Below are 24,237 nucleotides of genomic sequence, written 5' to 3' on the forward strand. Positions count from 1 at the left end.
TCCATCCATCTATTTATCTATCCATCTATCTGATTGGAAAAAAATATACAGACATGTCCAAAGGACATGAGTTACACTCTACTAATTAATTTTGAATATTTCGAGTTGACTTGAAAAAAGACATTAGAATATGAACAAAGACTTGTGACTTGCAAATCAATGAAATTAGATTGGTTTTGTATCCGTTTACTTTAAGATAATTGATTTTATCCTAAAGGGAAAAAAATCATACCATAAACTTCAAAATATTTGACTTTAAATGAAATACAATACACAAAAAATGTAAATAAAATTACAGCTGAAGGTGAAACGACTTACATGTTTGAAATGAAGTTTCAGAGAGAACAGCAGGTACTTTTGCTATGATGATAGCCATTTATTATGTAATTGCCATATTTCAACGTGTTTCAGCGTGCTCAAGACTTAAACAAAACTGACCCATAACTTATCCAACTTATGCCCACGTTTATGTCAGATTTTTTGTACATCAGGCATACGCTGGCTAAATCTTCATAGTGTGACAGGGGCTTACTTTAAACCAGATCTGTAAAATCTGCTCAAGTTTTCGTGTTCAATTCCATTCATGAAAGAATAAGGATCATTCAAATGATTATTAACTTACAGTCCGTGACACATTTGTTGGAAAGACACTAAAATGATGCTCTGCTTATTTCAACAACATAAAATGACAGTTTGCGTGTACTATAACACCATGGCTCTCTCAAGCAAAAGAATGCAGGACTAACAGGATGCCTATTACTCCAGACCTTTTACTCCAGAGTAAATATTTAGTCATCTCTGTTCCTAAACATGCAGAGAACCTTCCTAAAAGAAGATGCAATGCAACATGGTGTTAAATTACATCGAGGACAGAAATTCTTGATATAATCCAAAATGTTAATATAATAATGTTGAAACTGTATTTGCATTTGGCAATTCTTCCCCATTTTAAGAAGTCTTTATGAGTGCCGTATGTGAAAAGCAATTTATGACTCTCCATCCCTCCAAACCATTGCACTTTCTGCCTCTGTTTTAAGCTTAAACTGTAAGCAGTTTTGTTAAGATTTACAGGAAAAGAAGAGAAGCAGTGAGGCCAGCTGCAACCCCCACCCACTCAACCACCCCACTACATGAAACGTACACATATTTTAACAGACTGAAAGCATTCCTCCATCCACACTGTCGGACATTCCAGCACCAATCTACTCATATGGGAAAATCTCGTAAACACCTTTAAAAACAGCCCCCCTAACAAGTTCACCTCTATAATACCACATATGACTGCATCTGAACAATTATTTCTGTGACGCTTATATGGAATAAGAAGGATGATCACTTTAAACACCAAACGTAGATAATTTAAACACTAATGATTTAGGGCCTAGATAAGTTTATCCCAGTTTGTTGAAACAATGCTAAAAACATGACTCTCTTCTTTTCTTTAAAGGTGTCGATCAGGGAGACAATAAAATTGTTGAAGCCCCCAAGTTTAAGGAGCCAATCAGGGATGGTTCAGTCTGTGTCGGGGGTGATGTCATATTTGATGGCGTTATCACAGGAACTCAGCCGTTGAATATTTCCTGGCTGCACAATGGTGAGTAATGCAATGTTTGGTTTTCATAATGACATGCAGCATTATTGAGGATTATTGGCACTCCTGGTAAAGGTGTTAAAACTCATAATAGAGATACATATTTTCATCCTCAACACTAAGTTTAACCTAAAAATGAAAAACCTTTGATCCGAGTATACTCTGTGTGTGTGTATATATATATATATGTATATATATATATATATATATATGTAGATATAGATAGATATAATTAACCAAGTTAGTTCTATTTAGAACTAAAATCTCCTTTGCAAGAGAGACCTTTGTGTATTTATTTGAGAAAAAAAAACTAATAAAGATAATATTTGAGAAAAAAAAGCTAATAAAACCACCAGTCTCACACTGATTAGCATCTTTAAAATGTGTCTAAACATTTTTTTTATGTATCATTAACCATTTTAAATTGATCAATGTCTCTTGGAGCTTTGTATCACTTATCCTTGACTTCCTGTTTCCTTGGGAAATAAATATGAAGAGACACAGGAGTTAATCCATCCTAATCACTCTTCAAAATGAGAAAGATGAGTTAACATACTATTCATTAAGGCAAAGACAGGTGTTGATCTTGAAATAAGTCAGGGAACAGAAAAAAATGAATGAAACAGCTGGATTTTTCAAAGTAATGATTGAGTGTATGTCTTTTTTTGTGTGACCAATCATGTCATGTTCAACACAATGTGATAGATGGCCAAGATTGTACCAAAACCCTAAAAAAAAATATATATATATATCTTAGTGAACTGCAGAAAAACAGGACAACCAAGTTTTCATAAGAACTGCAATCTCTGTCCCACCTTTACAAACATGAACATATGCAGTTTGCTCAACTACACCAGGACTTTAACATTTATGATCATGATCAAATAAGACTGACGCTGACCTGTTCACTTAGTCTGATCACCATCCAGACATGACAGAACACTCTAGTCAACCAATTTCTTTAGATATTTAATGATTCTTATGAAATTTAAATATTGGTTCTTGAATTTTAAGTATGGCTGTGAAAAATGTTGTGATAGTTAAGGACTGCATATAAATACGACTTGGACTATGAATTATTTAACTGTTGGGCAGAAATCTATTTAATTTGGATCCTGACTTAAACTGAGTAAAACACACTGTATAGTTATTTTAGAAATACGTTTGTCCTGTACTTATTCAATATGTACATTCAAAATTTATTTTTCAGTCTCTTGATTAAATGTTTTAGGGCATTCTGAGGAGAAAAGAGTATAAAAGATTACCTAGGTAAATCTGCAGAGATGGAGCAAAAACGAAAGTTGAAGGACCCTTCTTTAGTTTTTGCTCAAACCTTATCAGATTCGTAAGAATAATGCTTAACTGCATATCTGATTGCTCTTGTTTTAAACTAGTTTCTTACTATAGCATTTTTCTCAACTGTAAAATCAGAATTAAGGATTTTTCTGCAAACTCCAAAGTTGTTTTTTAAGGAGGGAGGGGCAATCAGAACACGTTGGAGAAAATCTAGATGAGTCCAGATGTGGATTATTCAGATGCAGAAAGTAAAAACTTATTCTAAATTTCCTTCATGCTGTTCACTTAACCAAATGATCAGCGCCCAGTCAGTGTCTCAATCTGAATTCTTCAAATTGTAGCTCTTATCTCCAGGTCGTTGCTCCTGCCCTTTCACCTTTCAGACTGATGCGCTGAGTCTAGACAGCTTTCAGCCTTAAGGACATCATTACGCGGCACACAGATGACTGATTAAGGTCAAATTGAGACTACAGCCTTCCATAAAAAACACAAAAAATGATAGTCTCACAAATGTAGCTAATGGCTGAAGCTCTCTGTTATAAAATCCAAAACTATGAAGGTTTATAGATTATCATGTGTCCAACAGAGTACAAATAAATTCAAAAATGTTTTTTTGTTAAAGTCTGTGTGTGTCTGAACGTCCACCCTAACCCCTAGATCTCTCAATCACTTCATAGAGACTATATAGTGGACTTTATAGTGAACTCTGTTAACTGACCGTTCGGACAGATGATCACTACTTTTTTCTCCCCGTTGATCACGTGACTCCACCTCCCCACAGAGTACCTGTGCCATCTTTGTTATTAGTCGCCGCTGTAACAGCAAATCCCATAATGCTTTGCGATGAGAGCTCTCCCCGCAAAGGATTCTGGGATATCTCTGCTCATCTAGTGACCATGGATGATCACTGCTTTTGAAGATGCACTGTGGGAAATTTCGAGTCTACTATTTTTTCATCCACTAGACTTGCTGAAACTCATTTAAAATTGCGTAACCACTATATAGTGCCCTTTACAGTGATTAGGATGGATATTCGGACACAGACTGAGAGTGGGCTGCATCTATACGTCTTGTCACAGAAAGGTTTCTGGGTAACTGTATAGCTCCTAATGTAGTACAAGGGCCTTTAGAAGGTCACTATGCTAACTGCATGGGTGCTAGGAACTACAGTATATTGCTTCCTGATCCTGGCTCCTTCATAACTAGGATTAGGTATTGGCCACTATGAAAACACTTCTGCAGCGGCTTTAGGCTACGTTGACACTGCAGCCTGAAGTGACCCATATCCAATTTTTTTTACCCATATGCGATCTGTATCTGATCATTTCATGACAGTCTGAACAACACAAATCCGATTTTTTTAAATGACACCCAGGCCACTTGTCTATATGGTCCTGAATCTGATTCTTGCAAAATTTGACCTGTGTCTGAAAGTCCAGGTCGCATTAATGCAACCTGTATGTCATTAACATTCAACAAAGGTCCAACTCTACATCTTGTTATGCAGAAGCGGGAGGAAAAACAATCTTGAAAAGATTGAGTTTTTAAGGTTGGGAAAGATGCACCCCAGCACTACCATCCATGTTTACTTCCGTAAACACAGAGCACGCTGGCTACTTAACGTCATTGCTTCCTCTATTGCGCATGCAGGAAAGTTAAGCTGTATGAATGCAGTTCACACAGGAGATCACATACAAGTCCCATATATCTGGAAATGTGAATGCCAACGCAAAAGAAACAGATTTCACACAAAAAAAATCGGAATTATGCAATAAGGCCTGCAGTGTGAATGTAGCCTAAGTGTCCTTACAGATTTGAGGAAATTGATCAACTCTTTGTTGTGAAGCTTTAAATGCAAACAGTTGGAGCTGATCTCTCTGCAGGCTCTTTACTTTCTAGACCTCTGGCTAAATTACAACCTCTGTTTCCTTTTTTCTAGGTGCTAAATTAACTGAATGTAAGACTTCCTTCAAGAATAGTGTTGCCAGTTTAACCCTGACTCAGTGTTCAACCAGACATGCTGGAGAGTACACCTGCATGGCTGAAAACAGTGCCGGAAGGATATCCAGCAGCGCTTTGTTACAAATTACAGGTCAAGGTAAAGAAATCCAAGAACCAGTAGAACCAGTATAAATCAGTGCATTTCTATTGAAGGGAATTGTTTACACAAAATGCATGTCACTGTGGTTCACAAAGGAGCAGCAACAAGAGAAATTCCCACATCACGACACCATGAACTGTGCAGTGATGTGTCATTGAAATCAGAGTCTCATGAAAATACCAAAGGGAAAAAACAACAAAGAGAAGAAAAGAATAAAGGTAGAATATTACTTCTGTTTACCTATTAAACCTAAGTTGTTTTTGTTGTATTATAAAAAAAAGAAATAAACCTTCATATGATTAATTGAAATAAGCTGTACTCACAAGAAGGAGTTAAAATTCCCCAAACCCTTGCTGACACCTTTATGCATTGTTTGCCTCTACAACCAATCATGGCTGCCGCCTCCTTATTGGTTGGTTACTGTTTAAAGTTCCCTATCATGAGACCTACCTGTAAGCCCACCTACTTCTTCTTTCTCTACAGTTATCAGGAACAACAGATTTCAAACAAAAGCTCCTACAAGCAAAGGTATGTGTGGATTTTTTCTTTTTACAATAAGCAGCACATTTATTTCCAAATTATGTGCATTTTAGTGTATTTTTGTTTTTTAAAAACAAGCTGATTTAACCTTTCCTCAAGGACCTCCAGTGGCTTTTATAGACCCACCAGAGAAAGTGGACGTTTGTGTGGGTCAGCCAGCTCGGCTACATTGTGAGTTCAGGAGCAGCTCTCTTCCTGTGGCCTGTTGCTGGATTTACAACAAAGCCAAAGTAAAACTATTGCAGTCTAAGATAATAGTGGTTAGCCTACATCTGTACCTTTAGTTCCTACAGCTGCCCTTTTCTTCTCTAGGTGGTGTCAGGGAATTCTCGGGTGACAGTGAGGAGCCAGGGGACCCAAAGCGCTGTAGAGATCTCAGAGGCTGCCCCAGAAGACACAGGATCCTACACTGTGATTGTACGGAACAGACACGGCTCTGCTCAGCATACAGTGTCACTCAGCATCATAGGTGGGACAATTGATTTACATTTTATGAATACATACTCACACATGAGAACTGTGTTTAAAGTTTTGCTGCAGAGATGGAGAAAATCCTTTAAAAATAAAATAAAAAACATAAAATAGGGGTGGTCCCTGCTTATTCTCCCAGAACTGGTCTGATCCAGCAGAACACTAAAGATAAACTGTTATCTGGCCCTTTGATTTTTACAGCAAATCTTTCAAGTTCTCCATGGATCCAATTCTGAGGATATCTGGTGAATTTGGAGGTCAAATCAATAACTTAAAGTGCTCCACAAATCAATTCTGAGCATGTTTGTTTCTGTCAGGATACTAAAAGATGTCAGCCATCAGAAAATACAGTTTGTATAAAGGTAGTTTTAATGGGCTCCAGCTATACTAAGGTTTTTATCATACTGAACATTTGCTTTTATAGTAGTCAAAGTTTAAGTAGCTTCTGTGTAGGATAGGGCTGAATGGGCCAGACTGTCTATAAGCCTGTGTGACACTGGTTCCCTACTGGTCATTCATCTATTCAATTCATTTTATTTATATAGCACCAATTCACAGCACGTCATCTCAAGGCACTTTACAGTTCACCAGATCATACAGTCAAATTGAGTCAAAGTTTTCTATCTAAGAAAAAAACCAGTTGATTGCATCGAATCATTGACTCAAATGCTATTCCTCACACTAAGCATGCTATTAGCAACAGTGGAGAGAAAAAAAACTCCCTTTTAACAGGAAGAAACCTCCAGCAGAACCAGACTTGGTGTGAGCGGCCATCTGCAGAGGGCGACTGGGGTTCAAGGAGACAGAAAGTGTCCGTATTTGAATGATACCAGCCACTTCAGACTTCTAGAAATGCCACAACAACTCAGGGTTTGGAGACATGCTGACCCTGTCAACCAGCTTTTACAATTTGGCCTCTTTCAGACTCAATTAAATTCTTGCTCTACTGTTTTTCTTCCTTTAACAATTCATCTTTGAGGAGGGAATGTTCACTTGCGCTCTAATATATCTCACGCATCCTTACACCTGTATTGATGACGATGTGATGTTGCATTTGTGATGTTAAATTTCTATTTCTATTTGTAAATTTCTTAGAACGTTTAGGGAAATTCTCCAAATGAATTAAAACATCTTGACAAGAGTTAACTTCTTTCCTTTTCAGACCGACCCTCTCCCCCATCATCACAGCCTGTTGCTTCCAGGATTTCGACACAGTCCCTTGTCCTTTCCTGGACGGGCCCCAGCTACGACGGAGGCACAGCTGTATTGGGTTACATTGTAGAGGCCCTTCAAGCGGGACCCGAAAAGCCTGGGAGCTGGACTGAGATAAGCAGGTGTAAGAACACGTCGTTCCACATTCGCTCAGGGTTGGAGCCTCTCGGACAGTACAGGTTTAGGGTTAGAGCCTGGAACTTTGCAGGTAGCAGCGAACCAAGCCAGGAGTCTCAGTGCATCAGTATGGCAGCCACAAGTGAGTGACGTGCTGCTGATGTTGGAAGAAGAAATATCAGTTTGAAAACTGATTGTGTTATTGTATTTTTTTTTTCTTATAGAGGAAAAAAAGGATGAGCCCGACTCATATGTGATGGTGACTATTGACACCAAACACAAGGTCAGGGACCACTATAACGTGCATGAAAAGCTGGGGGTGTAAGCATGGATTTTCTCTTTTTACCAAACTTCTTTTGTAACAGCCTAACCAGGGTCACTCTTAATGCTTCTTGAAATTGCTCTCCTAGTGGAAAATTTGGAGAGGTGTATCGGGTGACTAAGAATGAGACTGGCAAAGAGTTTGCAGTTAAGTTCTATCGTGCCCGGACCTCAAAGGACAAGTCAGAAGCTCGCAGAGAGATTAATCTAATGAACAAGCTTCACCACCCAAAGATAGTCCAGTGTCTGGCCGCGTATGAAACGCGTCGCGAGTTGGCAATGGTCATGGAGTAGTAAGTTTTAATCTGGGCTTGGTTTCAGTTTTACTCTCAAAAACATGACCAGGAGTTTGAGTTGTTTTTGTCTGTGCACCCAGTGTTGCAGGAGGGGAGCTCTTTGAACGCATCGTGGATGAAAACTTTGAGCATACAGAACCCACCAGCGCCCGATACGTGCAGCAGATCCTGGAGGGGATGCAGTATGTGCACAAGCAGAAAATTGTCCATCTGGACCTCAAACCGGAAAACATTGTCTGTGTGGACACGTCTGGCACCAAGATCAAGATAATCGACTTTGGCCTGGCCAGTGAACTAGGTAAATGTGCTAGATTTATAGTAATGTTCATCTATTTGGAGGGATGATTTTTTATCAGCTAAATCTCCAGTCTATCTTCCTAGACATATTATACAGACAATGGCAGAAATTTTGTTCATTAAACAGACAATAAAAACTTTCCTCCCTTAAGTGTTAAGTAGCTTTATCCTTGCAAATAAATTCAAAACAGCTTATCAGTCAGGAATAAATAAAATTATGCATTTTTTTTACATTACTTTTTAATTAAACTGGATGTTACATTAACACTGATGTCCAGTTTTCGTATGCTATTTTCTTGGCAACCTTGGGAGGTAATGGCATTGTGTGCATGCCAAAGATAACATCAGGGCGCGTCAAATTCCTGGATGTCTCCAATAGCAATCATGTTGTAACAACTCTTGTTAATGAATAAGAAAGTAAAACCATTTCAAGATGATAAACTTGGGGAAATACTTGAGGCAAATACCGGTTCTTTAACATCCGTTGCCCCAGATTCTGGTTTGAAAATCTGAGATTTTTATCTGAAATTTGAAAGTAATTCGGCATCCTTGCTTTTGTGGATGTTGAAATGATAAAACTATGTTAACATAAAAGTGAACAAACTTTTTCACCTTTTCTTGTGTTACAATTTTTAATGTGTTTTATTCAACCAGCAGAAATTAGTGCATCATTGTCACAAGAAAAGATCAGTGCAAGGATTTCTGAGAAAATATCCAAAGTGCTCTATTCTTTGCACTTTTTGCTGCAATAACATTTCCATGTATTTTGGGTTATAGCCCTGGAGACATTTCTGCAGATTCTTCTCTTGTAAAAATAACTAAATATAAAATTAAGACTGAAAATATTTTCTAGTTAGTATTTGCACTGATACTCATTGGATTTAGGACTGGATTCTGACTGGAAAATGTCAGGGTTAACTTGTATTTAGCCCCATCTATTTTCCCTTCAGCTCAGCCTGTCTGTCCCTGCTAAGAAAAAAAGCCCCCCCACACTATGAGGTTGCAAATTCCTTTGTCACCGTAGGAATGGTGTTGCAGTGTTGGTTTTTTAACTGTTTTTTTTTTTTTTTTTTATTGTATGTCTTTTGTCAACTTATTTTAACTTGCATTAAAATATATGTTACTTAAACTCTACCACACTGCATTTTGTCTTTTAGAGCAAAGGATTTGTTTTGCTCTTATCTGACAAGAGCAGCTTCCAGATGTTTGCTGTTTTCACTATGTGGCTTTGGGCAAAATGCAAACAGGATGACTTGTCTTGCTTTCAGAAATGACTTCCCATATGGCCAAGATGTGGGAAGTACACAACTAACAGTTATTCAGTCAAAAAACTACTTTAACCTAAGCTGTGGAGTTTAATGAGAATCACTACAGTGGAAGATGCTGCATGTTATTCTAACATTAGGAAGGACTGTTTGAAAAATGTTAATCTGTGTTAATTTCTCTCCTTCTGTAGAGGAGGGTAAACCTCTGATGGTGATGCACGGTACCCCAGAGTTTGTTGCTCCTGAGGTGATCAACTATGAGCCTGTCGGATTTGAGACAGACATGTGGAGCATTGGAGTCATCTGCTTCATCTTGTAAGTGGAGTTGCAATGATGCTTGTTGAGCTGTGAGTCACTGTTTTCTGGAAAAGATGAGGAAAAAACACAAAAGAACCCATCATGCTAGAGTCAAAGTGTCTAAACAGATGCAGATATGGCACCATCTGCTGGTTCTGTCTTAATAGGACCAGACCCTTCTGAGAAGTGACATTATGTTGTGTAATCTACATTTGATGTAGAATTTCGGGTCATAGGAAAAAGTACCTGCAAGGCGATCTTGTCTTATGCTGTTTTCCACTCTGTGTGATCCAGGCTTAGTGGAGAATCCCCATTCCAGGGAAACAATGATGCTGAAACGTTCGCTCTGGTGACAGCAGCCAGCTTTGAGTTTGACCCAGAAAGTTTTGAAGATATCTCTGATGAGGCAAAGGACTTCATCAGCTCCCTGCTGAAGAAAGACCGCAGGTTGGATCTTACTTTTCTATTTCCCACTTCTGTTCTGCACATTTAAAGAATTACTTTTTTCATGATTGAAGAACAGACTTCAACATAGCAGGTACATCTCTATCAACATTTATTTTTCACTTTTTATTAAAGATCCAGGTTGTCGTGCAAAGAGGCCCTCTCCCACTCATGGATGGCTTCCTTCACCCCTCTGAACCGCAGACCCACTAAGACTCTTAATAAAGAGAAGATGAAGCGCTTTCTAGCAAGACGCAAGTGGAAGGTAGACCCAGAATTGGACCGAAGTTGCATTTCCTAAAGATGTCTCCTCTGACTTTTCATTTCAAGTCTTTCAAATACAAACCCAAAGCCAGGCTGCTGGCAGTGTTGGTCATGCATCGCCATTTCTCCTTTCACCCTGCAGAAAACTGGCCAAGCTGTTTTGGCCCTGAACCGGATGGCTAACCTCTCCAGCAGGCCGGATTCTCCTGGCAGCTCCTCAGAGGGTAACAGACGATTCCTTCCTTCATCCTCGATCTCTTCACAGATGCCAAATGACTCACAGTTGGGGGCTGTCACTTCAAGTTTACAGACTTGTGATCACTGTGGCCTTGTTTCTCTTTTTATTTCGTCCATTCCCTGCTTCAGAGCCAGCATGGAGCCGTGAGGCAGAGGAGGCCATCCAGTCACTGGACAAGCAGCTGCAGACTGAGCCGCACTTCCAGCAGGTCCTGAAGGACATCACCCTTCCAAAGGGAGAGACTGCTCAGCTGACATGTCTGGTTGATGGTACTGATAGAGCAGTGATGCTCTTTATAGATCCAAATACAGTTCTCAAAGAGCAAAAGCAAAAACTATGACAGACATACTTGATTCTACAAACAATCTTAATACTAAATATCAAAAGCTGAAAATGTCACTGAAAGTCTCTCCAGGCCTTCTGTAAGAAACATTTTAAACATGTTCAGAAATTAGATTTTTCCTCCAAACAACCTCTTAAACGAAAAACTGAGGATTAATCTCACTAGAAAGCTAGGCTAAGGGCTGCAATAAGCAGGGCCAAGGCAAATGAATGGTTCTGCTATCCTAAAACAGCTCAAAATATTTTCTCTAAAAAATCCACCTGGTTGGTTATACTGAAAACTTACCTGGAATATCATTTAATACCATTTAAATTATGCACAGGTTGTCTTTTGCACTGCTTGATGGAAGTTAGAAAGCATTTTTTAATCATTGCTGAAGTTTTTTATAGATGCAAAAATACTTTTAGAGCAAAGGCAGCAATATCTGTGACTGAAATGATTAACTGATGCAGATTAATTGATAAATTACTACATTACATGGTAAATTACTTTTAACATGGTTAATGTTAAACATGCTAACTGAAGCCTGAAGAGTCTGGGACGAAAGTTGTAAAATGCATTTATTTGATAATTACATGAGCTGACTTGGAGATGATTTTCAAGGACTCAGCTTTAAAACAAAATGAGAAACTGTCATGAAAGTGTATAACTTTATATTTAAAGGTATAGCTGAGGATGTCCTTTTTCTGGGTAGATCATTAAAATAAGTGGTCCTCCTAATTGTCAATCATTCTGGTGAAGTATTTGGGTAAGGCTGTCCTACATGCTCGTTCCCGTTTTCTCTTACCAGCGGTGAGTCTGACATAGTGGAAAAAAATAAAAATGTTCTTTTGGAAAGCGAGCTTGTATTGGCGATGCAAACAGTAACTTTTAAACAGAGCGTGCACGAGGATAAATGGGCTCGTACATGCTCTCTAATGCGTTGAACAGGTGTTCCCTCTCAGGAGTTGGTAGTGTTGTGCATGTATATATATTTTTTAAAGTAGAGAGGGTGGGTCTTCTCAAAAATTTGCAAAATTCCTCCAAATTCCAGAATTATGAAAAAAAAAAAAAACTACAGAATTATGACATTCCAGCCCACTTGGTAGATGTAATGTCTACATTTTTTTCCCCTTCCCTTTAGGTTACCCAAAGCCAGAGGTGAAGTGGCTTCATAACGAGGAGCTATTGTGTGACTCCAGCAGAGTGAGAATGAATCAAGATGAAGATGGCGTCTGCTCTTTGTTTTTAGCTGATCTGGAACCCTCTGACTCAGGGGTTTATGTTTGCAGAGCCCAAAACAAGCTCGGAGAGGCAATGTGCTCTGCGAAACTGAAAATTGAACTGAGAGAATAGATTTATTTTATGATTGTCACTACATGGACACCTATGTTATCTATGAGCATGCAAACGGCAGAAGTCACAACTGTATTGCATCAAAGCGGAAGCTAATGGCTATAAATGCAAAGCTTTTATTACTAAACCTTAAAATAATCACTTTTTTTAAGCACATGGGAAATGATGCAAGAGCAGTTTTACGAATGCAACGCTATCCACAAACATTGTATATTAAATTGTTTACATTCATTTTTTAAGCACTGAAATTAAAGTCTTTTGATGAACACAACCCACTTGATGACTGAATGTGTGAAACGTCAAATTTGAAGTAATTATTTTTACATCATTTACTCCTAAACCTAAAGGAATGAAGAAACAAATTGACCTTATTGAAAATGTATTATGTTGCTTCATGAAGCAGTAAGGTGAAAATTAAGAGTCCAAATCAGCTTTTAAACTGTAAACCTCAATTTATTGTTCAAGGTCATTTTAAACATGTACAATTTATCATTTTGATCAAAAATATTTGAAAGCTGGACACTGAAATACAGATTAACTGACTGGATCTGTGTGATGGTCTCTGGGGGAAGGAAAAAAAGAAAAAGACTAAATACACAATTAGGTTGAACAACTAATACTAATTTGTCAAATAAGACTCTTTAAAAATCAGTGTCCACATTTTACTGACCATAGTAAAACACAAGTAATTTACAGTATTTATTCAGGCAAGAAATTAAACGATGTAAAAATTCGTCCCATTATTCAATCATTTTAAAGAAATCTTAAAAAAACAAAATCCTTAAATGAAAAATTACCTAAAACTCAATGGTTACAATTCAAATTAAATTAAAATCTATTTTTTGTGTACAAGTTCACCTTTTTAGATCCAAATTTAAGCATACTGGACATAGAACTACATTCTTGAAAACCTCCTGAAAAGAGGAACAGGCACTGAGTTCTTTGAAAGAAGCGAGGAAGCGTGGTTTGCTGCGGCCGCACGCTGATTGTCCTGCTGCTTTAAGGCATTCTTCCTCCGGTTGATTTATCACAAACTCTTCTTTCCTCTTCACAATTCAAAGCGGATATAATCCAGACAGGATTTCTATCGTCCCTCTTTCTTCTGCTGGATTCTCCTCTGAAGAAGATTCCATGCTTTGAGCACCTATAAAACAAAACAGTTTAATAAAAAAGGTCTGCAAAGGTTTTACAATGTGACTATATGTAATGCGTATGCTTAGATTATGATTGTCCAACCTGTTTCCTGGTGACCTCTGGCTCCCATAGAGTGCTCAGCACTACGTTGGCATGTTTGACTTGTTTGCTGCTTGACCACTGGCTCTGCAGCCGGTGCAGGGCGTCCTCTGTGCTGATACCGTCTCGTTCGGTTATTCTTAACACAGCCTTGGACAAGGGATAAAAAAGACGCTTGCTGTTAAACTGCAGAAAGATTAGAAATCTCTGGCACACTCTGGTGGCAATGTGTAAAAGAATCGAAACAAAGAAGAGTCACAAAAAATGTGATGTGTGAAATGGTACAATGGTTTAATGACTAAACATCTCTAATAGGAAATCCACTATCTTAAAGTATAACTTTAATTCAAAGATATGAAGAAAAAATCTAAAATCCATATCCTATCCTTCTAAGACTGCACGTTAAAAACCTTTAACTATAATTTTTGGGGAACATCTCTATAAGCTTTGCACATTATAGAGATTTACAGGGCTTACCAGATATTAATGTTTAGACTTGTGGACAATTCTTAGAAAGGCAAGAGCATTGATCTAAACCAACACAACTTTTACATTTATTAGCCTTATGAAGTCTCTATTTAGTCCCGGCTATTCCCCCATGGCCTCTGAGCAGCTTTATTCCTGCAGAAGGAAAGCGTCTCTACCTTATGGTGCTGCTAGAATCATGTTTTATAGTAAAGATAGTATGCTGGCTCTCCACTGCATGGGGGTTCTTGGTCTCTCCTGACCAAAACACCATGTTTTAAAGTGTTGGATGTCTGTCCTGCATAACTCGGGGCAACGTTAAAGTTTCCTATAAACCAGATTAGAGGAGTGCATGAATCCTAGTTATCCTGTGCTTGTTTAACTATTTTAGGTAGAAAGCAATGTTTTGGAATATTTTTTTGTACTGGTGAGATGTCCAAAGCTTTTATGTTTTTTTTTGTTTTTTTTTTACAAACCTCTGAAGCCTTCACAGCAAAAAAAATAAAATCTATTTCGACATTTACTAAGTAGAGCAGTTTAATTGGATTGACTCTTTACTTCTTTTACCTCTAATATTCATTCTGTTACAAAATAAATTAGATATTGTTTGAAACTACTTTATAAGTCAGAAAAAAAAGATTACTCTGTTATTACTCCCTATTTTAGATAACAGTGATATTATTTATCAAAACACTACATTTACTAATCTCCAACCATTTAGTTTTTATTCTCCGATATCTATTCAGAAGTTATTATTCATATTTAAGCATATTAATCTTATTTATTCCGACTATAACAAAATGACTCAGTTATTCCTCTACATATACTCTATACATAATAATTCTTTGTTGTTCCACAAATCAACAAGGAAATTGGAAAATGATCTTTTAAATATAAAGCACCCTTTGAGCTGAACATCTCTAATCCTCTTTCTGCTCCATAAATGCTGTTTATGTGTTTAACATGCTCTTATTCATCATTTACAAAGTATATATATATTTTTTTTTGACTCTTTTGACTTTTGTTTGTAATAACTGTTATGTTATTACACTGATGCTTAGCTGAGAGCTTTGTGTGAATGGTTGTGTTGTTAGGATTTGTTTATTTGAATGTTTTGGTGGTATATATGCAGCTGCATGCCTTGTGCATCTGTATGTTATTTTTTGTTTATATTGGGACCACTTTGGGCATAAATAAAATAAAAAATAAAAAACAGAAGTGATGTATAAAGAATGGACAGGATTTTTTTTTCTCTTTTTAGAGGCATCAGAGAAAAATGACAGCTACAATAGACTTAAGAATATTGAAAAACAGGTGCTTTTTGTTTCAAAAAGAATTTAAACTCCCTTATCATATCAAAATAAAAATACTTAGAGTGTTTGTAACATAAAGTAAGTAAAAGTTTAAGCTGATTGAAAACAAGTCCAAAATGGAGTCACGTTCAGGATTTCAACCTCAAAACACGACCAACATTCAAGCATAAGTACTGTTATGCTTTTAGCGTTCCGCTAAACACAGCGGGTGGGATAATGAACACAAAAGCTGTTTAACATTAACTAAACTGTAGCTGCACATTTAGTTCTTACACTGTTTAATAAATAAATTCTTACAGTTATTCCATATCCTCACTAAATGATGTCTATAATGTTCATTAATGTGTGAATATTTCTTGACAATTAAATGTGAGGCAGGGCATTCCTGTTATTATAGTCTTTATGGGTCTTTCTTCTTTTAGAGTCATTGAGGACTGTGGGTGAGAAATCAATCTTTACCTCATCCTCAGGAATGACGGTGACCCAAACCTCGTGGACCATGTCTGTCCAGCCAGCCTCGAGCAGAACAGCTGCATCCACCACACAGACCTCCTTACCTAAAAACCAAAAAAAGAATAAGAAACTGGACAATTTTCAAAGCAAAGAAATGTGAAAGTACATCCAATGAAAGTTGTCCTTAAATCATTTCTAGATTAACTTTCTTAATTATCCATTAACTTAAACATTTCCACTCAAGCAGAAGTAATAAAGGTCAAATCCGAAGCTTTCTAAGTAAAAATCTATCAAGCAAAAATGCAAAAACAACTGAAGAAATATTAAGATTTTCAAAGTTAAGTGAGAAACACTAAATAAATCAATAGCACACCTTCTTCCCTGGCTTGGTTTATTCTTTGCTTGACCAGCAGAGCAATCTCAGGCCACACAATGTCTGTTAGACATTTTAACCGCTCCTAAGACAAACATCACCTTTAGTCAGCAACAACAGAACAAATACGAATGCAGGGAATTGTGCTGCGCCTCGAAATACCTTGTTCCCAAACACTTTTGCTCCTAATGCACGACGGTTGATGGTTTTATCCTCATTGAGAATTTCTAAAAGAAATGAAACAGATTTAAGGGTTTTGAAATTTTTTTAAGGCAAAGTAAATTTGCCTGCTTAAACACAGTTTTCTGGTTTAAACTCAAATAGCCACATTTATACCCCTAATTAACATATTTCAGTATATTGATTCAAAAATTATTTATCAATTTACACAAAGAGGAAAAATAACAGCATATGATTTCTACTGTTTTGCATTCTACAACCAAAAATATTGATGCATTTTACTGGGATTTTTATATTAGCTAAATCAGAATGGTTGAGGGATACATTTTGTTCATACAACTATTTAGTGTTAAATAGCAGCAAGATTAATGATAAAAAAAAAGCATTTGTGTAGAGTGTTGTATTCTTTTTATTTCATTTGGGAACCACTTTGTTCTGTTCTTTCACACAAAATCCCCTAAAAATACATAAAAAATTGTAGTTGTGATTTTAAAAAGTTTGAGGTGTATTTATGCTATTTTAAAACACTACACCCCATGCTTATAAGGTCAATAATGAAACCTTTTTTTAAGGGTAACAGTTATAAAAGCTTTATCCTGAAACTCCTAACAAGCCTTGGAAGGAGTGAATCATTCCCTACCTGATCCAAATTCTCTTAGCACTTTGCGATAGGCTTCTGTACCGGGCTGGTACACTTCATGACCCAGTTTATCACAGTCGATCCGAACTGCGCCAAGACCCTCCAGCTTTTGAGCGATGGAGCTCTTTCCACTGCCGCTGCCTCCTGTTAGGCCAATCACATACGGAGTAGGGGGCAGATGAGACGAATCCTAACACAAAGGGGATAAAACAGACCAAGCTAGAAGGAATACTGATAGGCAGAGGTAACTGGAATGTTGCAATGATGCTCCTGGAAAGAGAAGTGAATAGAAAAAAAAAGGTCAGGCTCTTTAAATCCAGTCAAATAGGCTCCTGTTTCTCGCAGACTCCAGATAACAGCAGCAAACAGATCAAATTACTCTCACTCAAGCTAGATAGACATCAGCATTCCAACCTTCATTCAGAAGTAGCTGTGCCTCCAGCCAGCTTAATCTGATCAGATAAAACAAAGCTTCAAAGATCATCCCTTCCAATTTTCACCAGCAGCTTTAAAACTCAACTGTTCTTCCTCATATGCTAGCATTACAGCGTTCTACTTAGCTAAAGACAGAAATTGATCAAGTTTAACGGAAAAAAATAACTTCTATAATAAAAAGAAAAAGAAATAAATCACAAAGTGTAAAAACTTCTTTTAAGGAAATGTTCAAAAATAAAAAGAAGGCACTTTTCTCATATTACTGGTGAAAAGAAAGGCTGTATTACTTTGTTCATGCATCATTTCACACCTGGAGAAAATGAAAATCACGGTTTCAACTTCTGGAGCTTAATCAGCACTTGAATGGTAAATGTTTCAACATAGATGTTGTCTTATTTATAAAGTTTAGTAACCAACTGCGTATAATATGTGTGGAGTCCATCTCAAAGTTAAACTGAACAAATTCCCTGCTAATAAGCTGCCTGGCCGTTACTCAGCAGCTTTTTGGAACAACACTGGTTATTACTTTAATTTAAAACAAATTCTCTACATTTGGTTTAGGATCTAAAGGAAACATTAAACATTATAGCAAATTAATTTTGCACTGCACTGAACCTTTCCATATTAATGCTCTTTTGCACCATTGTGTTTCTAAACTGGTTTCCTTTTCTCCTACACTGTTTACATACTGATCACTGCTGCACTTTAATGTTCATTTAATTTTGTTTTGTACAAACTGTGTCTACAAGATGATGATAAAGTTTGTCAAAGTCTAAGTTCAATGTTACATTTTTTTTATTCAGTTATCAATGTTGGGTTTCAAAAAAATCGCAGTTCCATTTTAAAAATTAAAAAACCTTTTAATGAACCTTAGATAAATGACTGCTAAAGTATTAGCAGTACGGCTGAAACAATTAATTGGATTAATCGATTATTGAAATAATCATCAACTAATTAAGGAATTTATTACCTATAGAGACTCTGAAACATGCCTTTAGCTGACAGAGGGACCCCCTTAGAGAAGTAATTATACCAAGATTGCAAAAAAAAGCATCATTTTTATTTCCTACATCACAGATAAAAACTCCAAAACAAGCAGATTTTTTATGATGCACTTCTTTACTTTGAACAGTATTGATTAACTATGTTTTGAACTCTTTCAACAATTAATTTCTAAATTTCACAGAAGAAAGACTAAGAATATATTTCAGATTAATGTAAACCCAGACCATAGTTCAAACGTTTAGGTAGAAAATGGAAGTAGGAAGGGAGGGACACCAATTAGTGAAGAAGCAAACTGTCTAAGAGCCCTAATAAACTCATCACTATAATTACAAATACAATCTAACCTCATTTTGAAGGTGTAAAAAGTGTAAAATAATATAATGATTGTTACTTTTTTACATTAATATTTTAAACTAAGGGAAAAATCTTAAAGGCACACTATGCAACATTTTTCAATTAATTAATGTGTTCCATAACGTTTTGGATGATTAAATGAGTCATTTCAGGTTGAACAAAGGTATTCTCGGCCGCCCTGGTGGTCTGTGGGGGAAATACCGCACTTGCAATTGCAGGAGCACCGACCCGCACCCACAGGCTCAGAAGTCTCGCGAGGGTCGGTGTTGCTTTACGGCGAGAACTGCTACACCCCCCAGTTAAAAGCATGCTCGTTGCTAGCACAGTGGCGATCTTTGTGCAGTTATGCTACGTTCACATCGGACACAGCAAAATTGCGTCTGCTGCTTCATTTTTACTGCTTGTACCAGTTAGTTCTGATGCCCAGCTGAAGCAGCTTTGCTGCTCTGGCTGCGCGGTGCAAAAGTGTGTCTGACGTGCGTTGGGCGGAGCTTCACTATCCTTTCTCTGCCTTGCAGCTATATTTGCTGTGATCAGTGGGAATAAAGTAGTTTTAATATGTGTTTAAGTGAGAAAATACACCTGAAAACGTAATCAGTGCAGTCAGTTCATTCAGATTATCATCCTGCCTTCAATATTTTTTCTGTCGGAGCCGCTCAGACCCCCACATACCAGCGGGGAGCCAACAGTATGGATCCCTTCATCAGCAGCCTATGGCCTGGTCGCCTCCTCGCGGTTCACCGGCAGCTGGTAGGTGTTTTTCATCTAAATAATCCAAACTGCAGGCAGCAGGATAATAAAAGCCAACATATTCTGCCGGCAGATTTCTGCATTTTAAGTTAATTTAGGCGTCAATAAACTGTTTAAGAGGAGTGATCATCAGCACTGTGTCTCTCTCCCTGCGTCAGATGCTTAAACGCGCCCAACTCGCTGCTTCAGCTGCTCAGACGCGCTGCGCCTGCTGCTCAAAACGCGCCGCGAGACCTTTTGCTGCGCCTTGACGCGCGTCAACCATTGACTTTGCATGTAAACTCACTGCTTCTGTCGCGCCAGCTGCGTCCAGTGTGAACGCAGCATTAGTCATTCGCTGCTAAGCTCAAAACAACCGCGCCTGGCTTGACGGAGAAACCAGGAGAACAGCTGTGCATATTTACGACAGTGCACTTTTACTTTCGCCCTCTGGGGGGAGCCTCGCTGGAAAATCAACACTGGTTGCATAGTGTACCTTTAAGAGAATTTAAGAAATGCAATCAAGTTTTTTACAAAAGAGCATAGTCCATATCCTTATTGGCTCCAGGCTGAGGCCCTGATTCCCATTCTAAACTCCATGACCAAAACAGGCTTTGCTCTTAGAGAGAACTTTGAGTCTACATTGAGGATTTCTTATAATTTAAAGTAAATTTTTATTTGTTTCTATCATGCTTTACTCATTCCTTGACTTTAGGTGCCATCTATAAATATAAAGACATGATAAAGGAGTTTAGATAGTCGACAAGAGCCAAGTCTATAAAAGTGATTATAGAACATTGATACGCCCAGACATTTTTTATCTAAAGGAACTCACTTTAGGTGGGTTAAGGAGGGTGCCGAGTAGACGGGAGCGGAGACTGGAGGAGCTGATCTTCTCCTCCTCAATCTCATTGTGGTGAGCATCCTTAAGCAGCTGGATCTCATGAAGGACAAGAAGCGGCAGGCCCTAGTTCCAGTGGAAGGCGACAGAAATAAAGATCAGAACACAGTCGCAAAGTTATTTTATTTCAGTAATTTTTTCCCCCCACATACTTTTTCCATGCGCTTCTTGTTGACAGCCTCGCCCCCCTTTCTGGTTTCCTCGCTGACTACAATGCATTTCAACAGGGGGTCCACTATGGACACTCCGAAGGGGTCTTCAAGTGGCACTATCTCCACCTGCAGAGAGGGTTTGGTGTCTTGTAGAAACTCCTGGAGTCTTTGCACGCGCACAGAGTACGGTTCAATCAGCTCCTTTAAAACTTTTTCTAAAACCAGAGAGAAAGAAATATGAGGAAATTAATTTGGATAAATGCAGAAGTGTCCATTCTGAAACATGTTGGAATGTTAATGCCACATATTTCAATGAGGATTTTATTTTAACAAAGAGAAGTAGCGTAGGGAAGAGGGAGGACACTATTAATGGTATAAACTTCCTTTTTACAAATGAAAAACCAAAGAGTACAGAGATCATAAAAACAGGCTTATGAACTGATAGTTTGTGGAAGCAGATTTTTTTTCTCTGTTGCAGATGAAGAGGCCTTTTTTTCCTTCTTATTTTTTTCTCTTTTTAACCTTTTTCTTCCTTAGGCACATTCTTCTTCTTTGACTATTTGAGCTGAGTAAATTTCTTCACTGTGATCTCACAAATAAAGTCAATCAATAAAACTCAGGTCAACTGAATAAGCCCTCCTGTAAACAATAAAACAGGAGCTCTTGTTGTCAGTTTAGGGTTTCTATCCAGCTGGAAGAATAATATCTGCCTCTATTCGCTGCTGAATGACTTTCCTGTCCTGGTAATAGAAAAACATCCCCACAGCATGATGCTTCCACCATCATATCCCCCTATTCACAAGCAATGTTCATTCTTTGTGCGACCATATTGGGCTGGGCGATTAATCTTTGAATCAAATTTTTTCTTTGTTCCAGTTTCATTTTTGACAGATCTGGATTTTTTCCTGCCAAAGCTCTGTTTGGGCTTCCATAGCTCAGAGTGAGAGCATCTCATCACTTAGATGTGTCCTCATAACTGATGAACTATCACGTATGTAATACCACTCGCTGAATCTATTTAGTGTGTTATATTTTCAGTTTGTTGTGAGAATTTTTTAGAAGCATTTTCACAGCTTAAATTTCGCTGCCCTTTAAATTAACGTCACTTTCCAGAAGGGATGACCGAAATCAAAGCTAGATTTTGAAATAAATACATGACATTTTGTAGTTTTTAGCATGAAACTTCAGTGAAAAAAAGGATTCATTGGAATATGAACTAAAACATTTCAATATTTGATTTTTAAGCCACATCTCTAGCCCTAAGTTGTAGCTATAAAACACTATCAGATAGTTATTCACCATTTTTCTTTAAGATGTTTAAAACATAATTTTGATGAATAACCAAACCCTGATTAAATCTTTTCCATGACTTCCCCTTCGACCTCATCTTTGTCTCATACCTAATTAACCTGCAAACTTCATTAGTTGCTATAGAGATTAGGGCTGAAACAATTAATCAGATTAATATTAATATATTTTTTTAAGTTGACTTTGAAAATGTCAGCTTTGTTGCAATACTTGCTATAGCTGATGCTGCTGCATGCCTATGCACTGAGAGTAGAGCTGAAACAATGAATCACATGAATCATGATTAATCAATTACTGAAATAATCATCAGCTAATTTAGTAATAGTTTAATTGTTAACTGTAGTTAAGAGACTATAAAACATGCCTTTAGCTGAAAGAGCGAACCACTTTGAGTTGTAATTGTACAAACAGTGTAAAAAAAATCGAAATATTTTGCATTTAAGATTAAAAAAAGAAAGAAAGAATGAAAACAAATATAAATCTGTCAATATGCTCCATCCAGAACTCCTCTAGTGGAAACGTTTGAGTTTCACCTGCTTTATTTGCAAAATAATGATTAGTTGCAGCCCTCATAAAGATTATTCAGCTGTAATAATGAAAAGTGGACCAAAAACTGTAAGTGGGCAACACTCTATTTCTTCTGCTTTATATTTTTGCAGTTCTATTGCATAAAACTCCTCTGAAAAACATTGTGTTTGTAAAGTTGTAGTATTGTACATTAATACATTTCTGCAACACACTGCATTGTTTTATCAACGATTAACGATGATCAACGTGATAAATAATAGGTAATTAAAGGACCACTCACTTTTAAGCATTGCTTGGTCGCACACGCCAATGACAAACCTTCTATTGGCCAGTAGACAGGAGATGCTGAGCAGTGTTTTGTGCGCTCCATGCAGGCGGTCAAACGTGCCTCCAACGACGACATCACTATAGGTTTCAATGGGTTCAGCCTTCTGTCCTTTCTCCTCTCTTTGCACGTCCTCGTTTTCCTGCAGCTTCCCTGGTTGCGGGTGAAGAAGCACTGATGATAGACCAGGTCTACAGACATAACAGTGACCGGTGTACTTCTCCAGACACTGCTTAACCTGATGGGACTGATGTGGGTCCTGCGGCGTAAAGTCTGTCAGCACCACCTCCGGGGAGTGAAACAGAGGCTGTGGTGTTGGGAAGGGACAATTTGGACTTGTGGCCTCGCTGCAGGCAGGCGGCTGAGCGCGAATGTTAGTGAGAAGAACCCGAACATCCAGGTGGCTGCATATGTCTGCTGCGTTGTTATAAAGGCGAGTGATGATTGTGGACAGGTCTACCACAGGTGAAATGAAAACGGGTCGGGGTTGGCTCCCACTGCTCAGGTTAAGCCCAGGGTGGAGGTGGACATACAGCGTGCGGTCTACGAGCTGAGCAGCAGAGCTCAGCACTGGAGCTATACGCAGAGGGAGCGTCTGGAGAGGAGATGTCAGCACGAGGATGCCTGTGCTGAACATGGACATGGTTGTGTTGATGAATCACAGAGATTCACAATAGTCCCAGTATGTAAGGAAGAGTCACAGGTGGAGAGGTGGGCTGACTGAGGATGACAAAAAAAATAGGAAGGGGATTTGGGAGATATAAGGAAAGACAATTTTATTTTTCATTTAACATTTAAAATGTCAGCTTTGTTGCAATATTTACTATAGCTGATGCTGTTGCACTGAGAGTAGGGCTAAAACAATTAATCAAATTAATTGTGATTAATGGATTGTTGAAATAATCAACTAATTTAGTAATTCGTGCCCTTTGTTCATCAAGATGTACAACTCCTCAGTTGGGGGAAGGAGGAGGTCATAGGAAGAGGGACAAGGGTCAGCACCCCCCCCCCAACCCCCCTCCTCCTTGGAGGTCTTCTGCAAAATATTACCTATTGTCACTGATGTGCAATATTCCACTCTCTCACTGTGCAATAACACATGCTAACTACTGTGTAGCCTGTGTCATTTTTTACTTATTTTATAAGGTCAGTAGATCTCTGCAGTGCAAGTGCAATAATGCAAGTCCACTGCTGTGTACTCTTTCCTTAGCTCTCTGCTGTGCAGATATTTTTATATCTAAAGGAAACATTTTTTTTTATTCTTTTTGTACTATATACACACTCCTCTATATTGTCTGTTGCTCTTTTTTTTTTTATCTTTAATGGCATCTTGCTTTAACTCTGCTTTTTCTACTCTATATAAGCTACTGGGAACCAGAATATCCCTGATGTAGTAATCGCAAGGGATAAATGAA

General features: G+C 37.9%; 2 protein-coding genes across 3 annotated transcripts in view; one reads left to right on the forward strand and one right to left on the reverse strand.

Annotated features, from left to right (window-relative positions):
* LOC107088846 (myosin light chain kinase, smooth muscle-like) overlaps positions 1–12,695 on the forward strand; it is a 14,937-nt gene extending 2,242 nt beyond the window's left edge. For both annotated transcript variants that reach the window (XM_015381281.1, XM_015381290.1), the window contains 16 exons: positions 1,448–1,594; positions 4,827–4,985; positions 5,084–5,206; positions 5,472–5,516; positions 5,628–5,758; positions 5,841–5,997; positions 7,162–7,470; positions 7,553–7,649; positions 7,739–7,942; positions 8,026–8,243; positions 9,699–9,822; positions 10,099–10,251; positions 10,384–10,513; positions 10,655–10,736; positions 10,879–11,019; positions 12,217–12,695. In XM_015381281.1, coding sequence (XP_015236767.1) covers positions 1,448–1,594; positions 4,827–4,985; positions 5,084–5,206; positions 5,472–5,516; positions 5,628–5,758; positions 5,841–5,997; positions 7,162–7,470; positions 7,553–7,649; positions 7,739–7,942; positions 8,026–8,243; positions 9,699–9,822; positions 10,099–10,251; positions 10,384–10,513; positions 10,655–10,736; positions 10,879–11,019; positions 12,217–12,428 — 2,432 coding nt within the window. In that variant the 3' untranslated portion in view covers positions 12,429–12,695. The remainder of the gene's footprint in view (positions 1–1,447; positions 1,595–4,826; positions 4,986–5,083; positions 5,207–5,471; positions 5,517–5,627; positions 5,759–5,840; positions 5,998–7,161; positions 7,471–7,552; positions 7,650–7,738; positions 7,943–8,025; positions 8,244–9,698; positions 9,823–10,098; positions 10,252–10,383; positions 10,514–10,654; positions 10,737–10,878; positions 11,020–12,216) is intronic.
* Positions 12,696–12,870: 175 nt separating this feature from the next.
* Positions 12,871–24,237, reverse strand: part of coasy (Coenzyme A synthase) — a 13,985-nt gene continuing 2,618 nt past the window's right edge. The window contains exons 2-10 of the mRNA XM_015381205.1: positions 22,778–23,543; positions 20,662–20,876; positions 20,444–20,575; positions 17,086–17,275; positions 16,428–16,492; positions 16,266–16,350; positions 15,899–15,996; positions 13,665–13,811; positions 12,871–13,572 (exon numbers count right to left, since the gene is read on the reverse strand). Coding sequence (XP_015236691.1) covers positions 13,513–13,572; positions 13,665–13,811; positions 15,899–15,996; positions 16,266–16,350; positions 16,428–16,492; positions 17,086–17,275; positions 20,444–20,575; positions 20,662–20,876; positions 22,778–23,465 — 1,680 coding nt within the window. The 5' untranslated portion in view covers positions 23,466–23,543 and the 3' untranslated portion in view covers positions 12,871–13,512. The remainder of the gene's footprint in view (positions 13,573–13,664; positions 13,812–15,898; positions 15,997–16,265; positions 16,351–16,427; positions 16,493–17,085; positions 17,276–20,443; positions 20,576–20,661; positions 20,877–22,777; positions 23,544–24,237) is intronic.

Source organism: Cyprinodon variegatus, unplaced genomic scaffold (assembly GCF_000732505.1).
Source record: "Cyprinodon variegatus isolate N-32 unplaced genomic scaffold, C_variegatus-1.0 Scaffold12, whole genome shotgun sequence".
NCBI lineage: Eukaryota > Metazoa > Chordata > Actinopteri > Cyprinodontiformes > Cyprinodontidae > Cyprinodon > Cyprinodon variegatus.